Source organism: Rhinopithecus roxellana, chromosome 17 (genome assembly GCF_007565055.1).
Source record: "Rhinopithecus roxellana isolate Shanxi Qingling chromosome 17, ASM756505v1, whole genome shotgun sequence".
Lineage (NCBI taxonomy): Eukaryota > Metazoa > Chordata > Mammalia > Primates > Cercopithecidae > Rhinopithecus > Rhinopithecus roxellana.
Window position 1 is genome coordinate 108,519,615 of NC_044565.1, and position 11,831 is coordinate 108,531,445.

The following is an 11,831-nucleotide window of genomic DNA, read 5'->3' on the forward strand; positions in this document are numbered from 1 at the left end:
ATAAACTAAAACCTATGACTCTTTGGGATATCTTATTTAAACAAAGAGCTTGAAAGAATAACTCATCTAAATTAATGTTTAAGTATTTTATAATTAAATGTTTGAGAAGACATGTGAGAAATGAAAACATGACTAAGCTGGGGGTTGAGGTTAGCATGTCAACGGAGACGCCCTGCATAACTGTGGAACATTCTTTACAGTTTTGCACAGCTGCAGGGTCAGGTGAAGAAGATTCTGGGGGCCCAAGGAGGCATAAAAGGGGCTCTGAAACTGAAGTCAAAGGGCTAGAGGACCTCTTCTTTCTTGTCAGATCTTTGATAGAGAGTCTTGGGCCACCTCCATGAGTTATGATGAAGGAAAACCAGCACCAAGGGGAGCTTCTTCCTGCTCTTGCTCTTTGGAAGCCGTTAGGGGGCTGGCTTGCTAATGACTGCACGGCTCTCTCTGTTTGCAGAGACAAGCTGCTTATCCACCTCAGCAGGATGTCCTATTTGAGTCATTTTCTCAATAGTGAAGATAAAGTCACAGAGACTCAGCCATTCTCTCTGACCAAAACCTTCTCTTGGTGCCAAGAACATGTCTCTATGAGATGCTTGATGGATCTCAAGGAGCAATCTGAGGCTGGAAGTGGGAGAATTAGTTAAACAGTTCCATTGGAAACTGAGATGCAATCATTAGTTTTGGTACCATTTCAGGAATTCAGACACATGATTTTTTTTCTACAGTTCTTTCCGTGAACCTCCATCACAAACAACCACCTACTCTCAGGAGAAGGTTTTTCTGGATGTAGTCCCCAGATCACCTGCTTCAGAAACATCTGGGGGAATGAATGAAAAATGCAGTTCCTGGGCCTTGTTCCACACTCTCAATCAGTATTGCTGGGTGCCGTGCACAGGAATCTGAATGGTAAACTTTTTAGAAGATTTTGCTACAATCGGAGTTTGAGAATCCCTACTTATAGGTGAGAATCTCAGTTCGAGTAGAACTAGGCAATTTGCTCAACGGCTCATTCTCAGCCTGCTTTGGATCCCTTCTGCCTTCTGCCTTCTGCCTGTAGCCAGCATGATCCTGGGCTCTCCTCTCACCATCCCTATAGGGATGCTCAGGACATGCAAAGATATTTTTCATACTGGTTCTCAGAAAACACAAAGAGAAGTCTTATGCCAAAAATAGATAAATAACTGACTACTTCCACGAAGGCAAGTGAAACATCTTGGGTGACCCGAGCCACAGCCCAGCTCCATCTCTGCTGCTGTCATCCATGCTATCTATGTGCAGTCATCTGAGCACTTTAAATACCATTTGGGCGCTCGTTTAAGCAGCCCTGGTGGATGGGAAGTTTCAAGGAGAGTTTTATGACCAGAATGTCTCATTTAGAGAGGCAGAATGCAAACCAAGCTTTGCTGGCTCCTCTGCTCTGTGGGCATCCTCCTGGCCTTTTCATTTTATGATCCACCAAGAATAACTTGCACGATGCTCCAACTCCCTGTTAGTCAGATGTCACCAGCTCACTTTTTCATCCCAGTTCTATACTTTAATGCCATTTAGCAACGATCTTCCTTGGGATCCTGTGTTTTTATTGCCCATGATGATACCACAGGAGCATGTTTTCCAGAACGCACTGAGGCATACATATGACTTACTATGGAGGAAGGCATCAGTTCACAGGAAATAAAGCTGAACTATGACAACACATTTATTCCTCCATACAAATAGAAAATTAGTTATTTTCTATTCAGAGAGTCTGCAGATGAATTCATGGGCCGACTCAGTTTCTTACTGTGTGAAGACTACACGATTCTTGCAATTATAACTACCCAGCTATAATATGTGACACCACTATATTTATCAGAAAGCACAAATCCAAGTCCTAAGTCCACGCCATGCCATCAAGCATCTTTATGAAAAGATTCTGGGCTATCTTGAAACGGATCAGCAAAAGGAAAATTAGGATTTATTTTTCTTTCACATCAGCCCTGAAACATTCAGTATTATTTCCTTTGGACATTTGGAATCCACAAACCAAAATCAAGATTGCCAATATTTGAAGTTGTCTATTTTATATGCATTATTACATTCGTTATTTTATTCATAAAGAGACTCCAGTTTTAGGTTCTTTGTTCTAGGAGACAATACCAATCACTGTGAAGGCCTGGTCCCTGAAAAGCAGGTAGAAGAAGGCACACCAACTGGGAAACTTGGGACCCAAAGATTGACATGGTGGTGAATTCCTTGGGTTTTTGACCAGGTACTGGAGAAGTCAGTGACCCAGAAATGTCCACAAGTTTCTTCTTTTCTTTCTTTTCTTTTCTATTTTTATTTTTTTGAGACAGGTTCTCACTCTGTTGCCTAGGTTGGAACACAGTGGCACAATCTTGGCTCACTGTAACCTTTGCCTCCTGGGTTCAGGCGATTCTCATGTCTCAGCCTCCAAGTAGCTGGGATTACAGCTGTGCGCCACCATGCCCAGCTAATTTTTGTATTTTTAGTACAGATGGGGTTTCGCCATGTTGGCCATCCTGGACTCAAACTCCTGGCCCCAAATGATCTGCCTACCTCAGCCTCCCAAAGTGTTGGGATTACCGATGTGAAGCCCTGTGCCCAGCCAAATGTCAACAAATTTCTGACCAAAAAAGAAAAGCTTGGGAGGCCGAGGTGGGTGGATCACGAGGTCAGGAGATCGAGACCATCCTGGCTAACACGGTGAAACCCTGTCTCTACTAAAAATACAGAAAAATTAGCCGGGTGTGGTGGTGGGCCCCTGTAGTCCCAGCTACTCAGGAGGCTGAGGCAGGAGAATGGCGTGAACTCAGGAGGCGGAGCTTGCAGTGAGCTGAGATCATGCCACTGCACTCCAGCCTGGGCAACAGAGTGACACTCTGTCAAAAAAAAAAAAAAAAAAAGCCTAATTTATTCTAAGTATGTAAGGATGGTTCAACATTTGAAATTTATTCATTGTAATCTACCATGTAAAAAGGTCTAGGAAGAAAGAAACCACTTGATTATATCAATCAATGCATTAAAACACTTGACAAAAACAACACTCATTCATGACAAAAACAAAAAAACCTAGAAAAATAGGAATAGTGGGGAGCTTCCTCAATTCGTTGAAAGGTATCAAAGAAAAACTTACAGCTAACATTATATTTAATGATGAAAGGCTGAATGATATCCTTCTAAAATCAAGAACAAGCCAAGCATGTCTGTTTTTACCACTCTTATTCAACACAGTGTCACAAAATCTAGCCAGTGCAATAAGGCAAGAATAAGAAATAAAAGACATACATATAGATTGGAAGGAAAGAAAGAAAACTGTCCTTGTTTTCAGAGGACATGGTTGTCTGTTCAGAATATCTCAAGGAATAAAAAAAGAAACTCTCTTAAAACTAACAAGCAAGGCCAGAAGCAGTGGCTCACGCCTGTAATCCCAACACTTTGGGAGGCCAAGGTCGGGAGTTCAAGACCAGCCTGACAAACCCTGTCTTTACTAAAAAAACAAAAAACAAAAAACAAAAAACTAGCCAGGCATGGTGGTGCATGCCTATAATCCCAGCTACTTGGGAGGCTGAAGCAGAAGAATTGCTTGAACCCAGGAGGCAGAGGTTGTGGTGAGCTGAGATCATGCCACTGCACTCCAGCCTGGGCAACAAGAGCAAGACTCCATCTCAAAAACAAACAAACAAACAAACAAACAAAAACTAACAAGCAAGTTCAGGAAAGTGACAGAATGCAAGGTAAACATAAAAAAGTATTTCTATATGCTTGCAATAAACAAGTGGACACCAGAATTAAAAATACAATACCATTTACAACTGCTGAAAAAAATAAAACACGAAGGTGTAAATCTAACAAAACAGATACAGGATTTGGATGCTGACAAGTACAAAGTGCTGATGAGAGAAACCAAAGAAATTCTAAATAAGTGGAGACACATCATGTTCATGGGTTAAAAGACTCAGCATAGTAAAGGTGTCAATTCTCCTCAAATTGATATCAAAGTTCCAGCAAGAATTTTTGTATAGACAAGTTTATATAGCAATGTAAAGAAACTAGAACTGCTAAAATGACTTTGATAAAGAAGAATAAAGCAGGAAGAATGCATCTAACCAATCTCTAGATTTCTTATTTAGCTACGGCAATCTAGAATGTGTGGCATCAGCAGAGAGATAAACACAGAGGTCAAGGGAACAGAATAGAGAACCCAGAAAGAGGTCTACATAAATATGCCCAACTATTTTTTGACAAAGATGCAAAAGCAATTCTATGGAGGAAAGATGGCCTTTTCTTTTTTTTCTTTTTTTACTTTTATTTTAGGTTCAAGAGTACACGTGCAGGTTTGTTATACAAGTAAACTCAAGCTATGGGGATTTATTCTATAGATTATTTTGTCACCCAGGTGCTAAGCTTAGTACCTGTTAGTCATTTTTTCAGATCTTCTCTCTCCTCCCACCCTTCACCCTCAGGTAGGCCCCAAAGTCTGTTGTTTCCTTCTTTGTGTCCATGTGTTCTCATCATTCCCACTTATAAGTGGGAACACTCAGTATTTGTTTTTTTGTTCCTGCATTAGTTTGCTAAGGATAATGGCCTCCAGTTCCATCCATATTTCTGCAAAGAACATGCCCTCATCCTTTTTTATGGCTGCATAGTATTCCATGGTGTATACGTACCACATTTTCTTTATCCTGTTCACCATTGATGGGTATTCACGTTGATTCCATGTCTTTGCCTATGTAAATAGTGCTGCAATGAATATACTTGTGCATGTGTCTTTATGGTAGAACAATTTCTATTCCTTTGGGTATATACCCAATAATGGTATTGCTGGCTTGAATATAAGTTCTGTTTTTAGTTCTTTGAGGAAACGCCACACTGCTTTCTACAATGTTTGAACTAATTTACATTCCCACCAACAGTGTATAAACATTCCCTTTTCTCTGCAACATTGCCAGCAGAAAATAGCCTTTTCTTTTTTTTTTTTTTTTTTTTTTTTTGAGACGGAGTCTCGCTCTGTCACCCGGACTGGAGTGCAGTGGCCGGATCTCAGCTCACTGCAAGCTCCGCCTCCCGGGTTTACGCCATTCTCCTGCCTCAGCCTCCCGAGTAGCTGGGACTACAGGCGCCAGCCACCTTGCCTGGCTAGCTTTTTGTATTTTTTAGTAGAGACGGGGTTTCACCGTGTTAGCCAGGATGGTCTTGAACTCCTGACCTCGTGATCCGCCCATCTCGGCCTCCCAAAGTGCTGGGATTACAGGCTTGAGCCACCGCGCCCGGCCAGAAAATAGCCTTTTCAAGAAAGGATGCTGGAGCAATTGAATATCCGTAGGCAAAAAAGTGACCATCAGTCTAAGTCTCATGCCTTACCCAAAAGCTAACTCAAATTAGGTACTGGATCTAAATGTAAAATGTAAACCTATAAAACATTTAGGAGAAAAAAAATCAGAGAAAATATTCAAGGGCTAAAGCTAGGCAAAGAATTCTTATACTTGAAACTGAAACCATGAGTCCTAAAATAAAAAAATGATAAATTGGATTTCATCAAAAGTAAAGACTTTTGCTCTGTTAAACACCTTGCAAAGGGATAAAAAGGCAAGTCAACAGACTAGAGGAAAATATTGGAAAACCACATATTAGATAAAGGATGGTATTAGTCCATTTTCACACTGCTATAAAAAATACCTGAGACTGGGTAATTTATAAAGAAAAGAGGTTTAATTGACTCACAGTTCCACATGGCTGGGAAGGCCTCAGGAAACTTGCAATCATGGCAGAAGACAAAGGGGAAGCAAGGACCTTCTTCACATGGTGGCAGGAGAGAGAAGAGTGAGGGGCAAACGGGGAAGAGCCCCTTATAAAACCATCAGATCTCATGAAAACTCATTCACTATTATGAGAACAGCATGGGGAAACCGCCCCCATAATCCAACCACCTCCTTCCCACCACACATGGTGATTACAGTTTGAGATGAGATTTGAATGGGGACATAGAGCCAAACCGTATCAAGGACTAATATCTAGAATATATAAAGAACTCTCAAAGCCCAATAATAAACAAAAATTCCAATTAGAACATGAGAAAAAGGAAAAGACTACTACAGATGCCAATTAAGCACATGAAAAGTATTGGATATCATTAGCCATGAAGGAAGGATGAAGCTATTTATTGAGGGCTGGCGTGGCAGGTATTGTATTAGGCATTTGTGGGGATATAGAGATGAATTAGACAAGGATCTTGCCCTGAAGTAATTCACAGTCTACTAGGGGAGGGAAGTTCTAAGACAAATATGATGTCAAGATAGTGATAAGTGTCCCAACTGGGAGAAAATCATGTTGCCTACAGTTTCTAGCTGACATGCATCAGGAAAGACATCGTGTTGACATTTGGCACAAAGAATGGCTAGGATCTGGGCAAGAGAAAATAGGATGAAAAGACATTTCAGATGTAGAGAGAGGCAGGAGCAAGTGTTGGAGTTAGGACAGTGTAGGGTTTGGTTGGGCTGGTGTCCTCAGATAAGAAAGGTAACACTGAGCTGGGAAATGAGGCTGGAAAGGTGAGTTAGAGTCAGAGCCAGGAGGACTGTGAAAATACTCGTTTGAAATGTGCTCCTTATGTCAAAATCAGCGTGATCTATTTTGATTACCTATGAAAAGCCTTTCCTCAGGTAATGATTCCATAAACTGAAAGCCCTTCTATTCCTAGGCTGCCACTGTGAACTTTGAAAGATGCCAGCTGCTGATTCCATCACTCTGATGGCTGATAAAATGTGGAGATTGCAGCTAATGAAGGAAAGCTAAGGACAAAAGGAATATGTATCCATCTTCTCAAAAAACATTTGCTCCAACAGATCATCTACCTACCTCAGATAGAGTCACATCAAGCAGCATATCCACAGGAAGGCCTCTTTCAATCATTTGACTTCCAAACTTCTCTTTTAAAATGTAGACATTCTTAGCAGTTTGAGATTGGACTGGAGAGAAGGTGGTTTGAAAAATTTAGTTATGCTTTTAAAAATTTGACCATATGTTTCTATAGTACCCTGTTTCATTTGCAATATTTTAGAAAATCCATCAGATTAGAGGATAAGAAAAAGATCAGACACATCTCTCAAGGAAGGTAGAATCACTGTGCTTTTGGCACGTCCACTGGAAGTTTCAGACACATAACTTCAAACTACGTAACAGGTATGCTATGCCAAGCATGCATGGGAACTAGATCCTGGAAGCTTGTATCAGGCAAAGCTTAAATTAAATAAGGACTATCAATTAGATCACCTTCTCATCAAGCCCAGAAAAAAAATCAGTGTCAAATCTGCATAGAAGAGTATCTGACCTTCCAACCTTATGTTGTGGCATAGGATAGTATTATACATAGAATATTGCTTCTCAAAATGTAATGTGCACGCAAATTACTTGCAGATCTTGTTGAACCTGTAGATTAGGTCTGAGTGGGGCCCATGAGGACATGAGCAACACAATAAACCAACTGGACCAAACAAACATATTCAGAGCACCTACCATTACAGAGCACACTTTCTTCTCAAACGCACACAGGACATTTTCTAGGACAGATCATATTTTAAGCAACAAGTTAAGTTTCAACAGATTTTAAAAACAGATATCATACAAAGTACCTTCTCTGGTTACAATGGGATGCAATTAGAAATCAATAAAGAAGGCAAATTTTTTAATATCCCTCTAAATTAACAACAACAAAAAAATCCCACAACTTTTGGCCCAGAACCTGACACACAGTAGACACTCAACACATGATAACAGGTCACATTTGGGTTGAGTGGGTATGATTATTACGAAAGAGAATCTGCTTGCCATGTGTTTACAACTTGAGAGGAGGGAGTTGTGAGTTGCTGTTTTCATACATAGTTAAAGAGAAACATTATCATTGTTTCCCATGTGATTGGATCATGGTGGCGGTTTCCCCCAGGCTATTCTTGTGATAGTGAGTGAGTTCTCGGGAGATCTGATGGTTTATTTTTATTTTTTTATTTTTTTTTTTGAGACGGAGTCTCGCTCTGTCACCCAGGCTGGAGTGCAGTGGCCAGATCTCAGCTCACTGCAAGCTCCGCCCCCCGGGTTTACGCCATTCTCCTGCCTCAGCCTCCCGAGTAGCTGGGACTACAGGCGCCCGCCACCTCGCCCGGCTAGTTTTTTGCATTTTCTAGTAGAGAGGGGGTTTCACCGTATCAGCCAGGATGGTCTCGATCTCCTGACCTCGTGATCCACCCATCTCGGCCTCCCAAAGTGCTGGGATTACAGGCTTGAGCCACCGCGCCCGGCCAGATCGGATGGTTTTATAAGGGGCTCATCCCCCTTTGCTTTCTCTCAGCATTGTTTCCCAGTTCAGTGTTCCCCTTCTTATCTGAGAGCACCAGCCCAATCAACCCTACACAGTCCCAACTCCAACGCTTGCTCCTGCCTTTCTCTACACCTGAAATGTCTTCTCTTCACATCTCCTGTTGCCCAGATCCTATGCATTCTTTGTGTCAAACGTCAACACAATGTCTTTCCTGATGCATGTCAGCTAGAAACTCTAGATGACATTATTTTCTCCCTTCTGGGACATTTACCAGTGATAAAATAGTATCATTGTTTTCCCGCTTTTCCCATGGGGGGAAGTTCCAAGGTATTCACTTGCTCTTCAGGGATGGCCACATACCCTTAAGGGCTATTCTTGGCTCACATACACATGCTTCTTTTTATTGGATCTTAACATTTTATGTATTTTAATAGTTGGCTTCACATTAAGCAGCATATCCACACACAGGCCTATTTCAGAGAACAATCAGTGAACGTAAAGCAACTTAAAATGATGGTACAAAATGAATACAAACCGTTGCCTAAAATTTTTTCTCTTCTTTCTCATGTTTTACTCTATCTGTACACAGCAAGAAGGGGCTAGTGCTGTCTTCTGATTACAGTGGAGAGGTTTGGGGAGCCACAGAGGATAGGTCACTTTGTCCATGATCCTCCAGCAGGTCAGTAGTAAATAGGCATTGCAGTGGCTTTTACCAGGGCAAAGTAGTTAAGCCGTATGGCTATAATCCCCTTTCTTTGTGGCCGCTGGCCGCTGTGTGTGAGGCCGGAAGTGAAGTAGTAGGAAAGCGGTAGTGAGGTGTCAGGTGCGGGTGCAGCCCATGAATGGTGCTGCGGCTCTGCGGGCACACCTTGGGGTGCGGCAGTAGCTGACCCACACCTCTTCCAGTCCTGCTGAATTTCTCCTCGGGATTCTCTTCCTCCTGGGCCAGGTACATGTTTAGCTCTGTGGCAAAGGGCACCAGCCTTTCCCGCTGGTCGAACACGTCATCCAAGTCTGAGATGTGGAGGCGGAGAGGAGGTAGATGCTGGTGGGAGTCCCTCCTTGTGGGTCCCAGCTTGTCCCTGCCTACCCTCATGTTGCATTCTTCTTTTCTTTCTTGAGATTTATTACAGGCCAAAACCCCATAATAGGTCTCGTACTCTATATCACTCCTAGTGGCCATGTGCTTCTTTTATTGAACTCTGATGGATACATGAGCAATATTGATATTTTCCTTTTTTTTTTTTTTTTTTTGAGACATAGTCTGGCTCTGTCACCCAGGCTGGAGTGCAGTGGCACAATCTCAGCTCACTGCAAGCTCCGCCTCCCGGGTTCACACCATTCTCCTACCTCAGCCTCCTGAGTAGCTGGGACTACAGGCGCCCACCACCACGCCCGGCTAATTTTTTGTATTTTTAGTAGAAATGGGGTTTCACCATGTTAGCCAGGATAGTCTCTATCTCCTGACCTCGTGATTAGCCCACCTCGGCCTCCCAAAGTACTGAGATTACAGGCGTGAGCCACCACACCTGGCCGATTTTCCATTTTTTTCTAAACATTGTCATCAATGCTAACTCATTAGAACTGAGAAACTCAAACTTTGAGGGATCCAGAGATCATCCAATAGGGGAGATACAGGTATACCACCAAAAACCAAACAAAATTGGGAAAAATTCATCAGAACAACAAAACACAACAACATTTTAAATATAGAATTTTGCTACTGTGATTCTTTTGCTTCTATTTTGGCTTTTGGTTTTTTCTCTCAATGCCATGATGAAACTTTTAGAAATTCAGCTAAGTAAAAAGAAAACAATTAAAGCAAAAACTTAATCCCATCGCTCATGTATGACCATGGTTAGCACTCTGTTGATTATCTTCCTGACATATGCCATGCCTACAGACAAGGTCATTCAAAAAGAATTAAACACTTTTAAAAATGTAATATTCAGTAAAATGTCAGAATACATAGTCAAAAGCAGTTTATAAAGGAACTGTCACAGCTATTTCTCTAATCTTACTTACAATTGTCCCCTTTACGCCTCTCATGTCACCTGATGGTTAAGCACAGACTTTCTGTAGCATATCTCTGTCAAGGGTTGAAATGGCCTCCTCGATGTACTCCTTCATTTCTGCAAGAGGAAGTAAAGGGAGAGATCTTCGGATATCTCACAGGAAGTCTCCAGTTTGTGTATCATCTAGTCTCTGAGTGACATAATTTTGAAAGTTCATTTCTTTTTAAATTACCACATATCAGCCGGGTACAGTGGCTCATGGCTGCAATCCCAGCACTTTGGGAGGCCAAAGAGGGGTGGATCACCTGAGGTCAGGAGTTTGAGACCAGCCTGGCCAACATGGTGAAACCCCACCTCTACTAAAAATACAAAAAAAAAAAAAAAAAAAAAAAAAAAAAAATTTGCTGGGTGTGGTGGCAGGTGCCTGTAATCTCAGCTACTTTAGGAGGCTGAGGCAGGAGAATTGCTGGAACCCTGGAGGCAGAGGTTGCAGTGAGCAGAGATTGTGCCATTGCACTCCAGCCTGGGTGACAGAGGGAGACTGTCTCCAAAAAAAAAAAAAAAAAAGGAATCTTCCTAAAACAAAGGGGAATACACTATGCATATACTGTGTTCATGATCTATTATTTTTTTAGATAAACATTTTAACATCAAAATATATAGATTCACTACATCTTTATCAGCTTTGTTGGGGTTTAATTAACAAATAGAAATTGTACATATTTAGCTGGGTGCACTCATGCCTCTAATCCCAGCACTTTGGGAGGCTGAGACAGGACAACTGTGTGAGCTCAGGAGTTCAAGACTAGCCTGGGCGACATAGTGAAACATTGTCTCTACAAAAAAATCAAAAAATTAGCCGGACATGATGGCATGTGCCTGTAGTCCCAGCTACTTGAGAGGCTGAGGTGGGAGGACTGCTTGAGTCCAAGAGGCTGAGGCTGCAGTGAGCCATGATCGTGCCACTGCACTCCAGCCTGGGCAACTAAGTGAGACCCTGTCTCAAAAAAAAATAAATAAATAAAAAGGAAATTGTATATATTTAAAGTATACAACTTGATGCTTTGATACACATATGCATTGTAAAATGATCATTACAATCAAGCTATTTAACATTTCTATTACTTCACATTTCACATATTCACACTCAGTGAATTTCAGTTATACAATAATGGTACTCTTTTTTTTTTTTTTTTTTTGAGACGGAGTCTCGCTCTGTCGCCCAGGCTGGAGTGCAGTGGCCGGATTTTGGCTCACTGCAAGCTCTGCCTCCCGGGTTCACGCCATTCTCCTGCCTCAGCCTCCCGAGTAGCTGGGTCTACAGGCGCCTGCCACCTCGCCCGGCTAGTTTTTTGTATTTTTTAGTAGAGACGGGGTTTCACTGTGTTAGCCAGGATGGTCTCGATCTCCTGACCTCGTGATCCGCCCGTCTCGGCCTCCCAAAGTGCTGGGATTACAGGCTTGAGCCACCGTGCCCGGCCGTGTATTTTCTATATATATTCTCT

At 42.0% G+C, this 11,831-nt stretch overlaps 1 protein-coding gene across 3 annotated transcripts in view; it reads right to left on the minus strand.

Moving 5' to 3' along the window:
* NMS (neuromedin S) overlaps positions 1-10,445 on the minus strand; it is a 45,244-nt gene extending 34,799 nt beyond the window's left edge. The window contains exons 1-3 of one of the 3 annotated variants that reach the window (XM_030921527.1): positions 10,337-10,436; positions 7,513-7,556; positions 6,856-6,965 (exon numbers count right to left, since the gene is read on the minus strand). In XM_030921527.1, the coding sequence (XP_030777387.1) occupies positions 6,856-6,909 (54 nt within the window). In that variant the 5' untranslated portion in view covers positions 6,910-6,965; positions 7,513-7,556; positions 10,337-10,436. Of the gene's footprint in view, positions 1-6,855; positions 6,966-7,512; positions 7,557-10,336 lie in introns of all 3 variants that reach the window. The other 2 variants (XM_030921528.1, XM_030921529.1) reach the window with 2 other exon arrangements.
* Between the last annotated feature and the right edge of the window lie 1,386 nt (positions 10,446-11,831).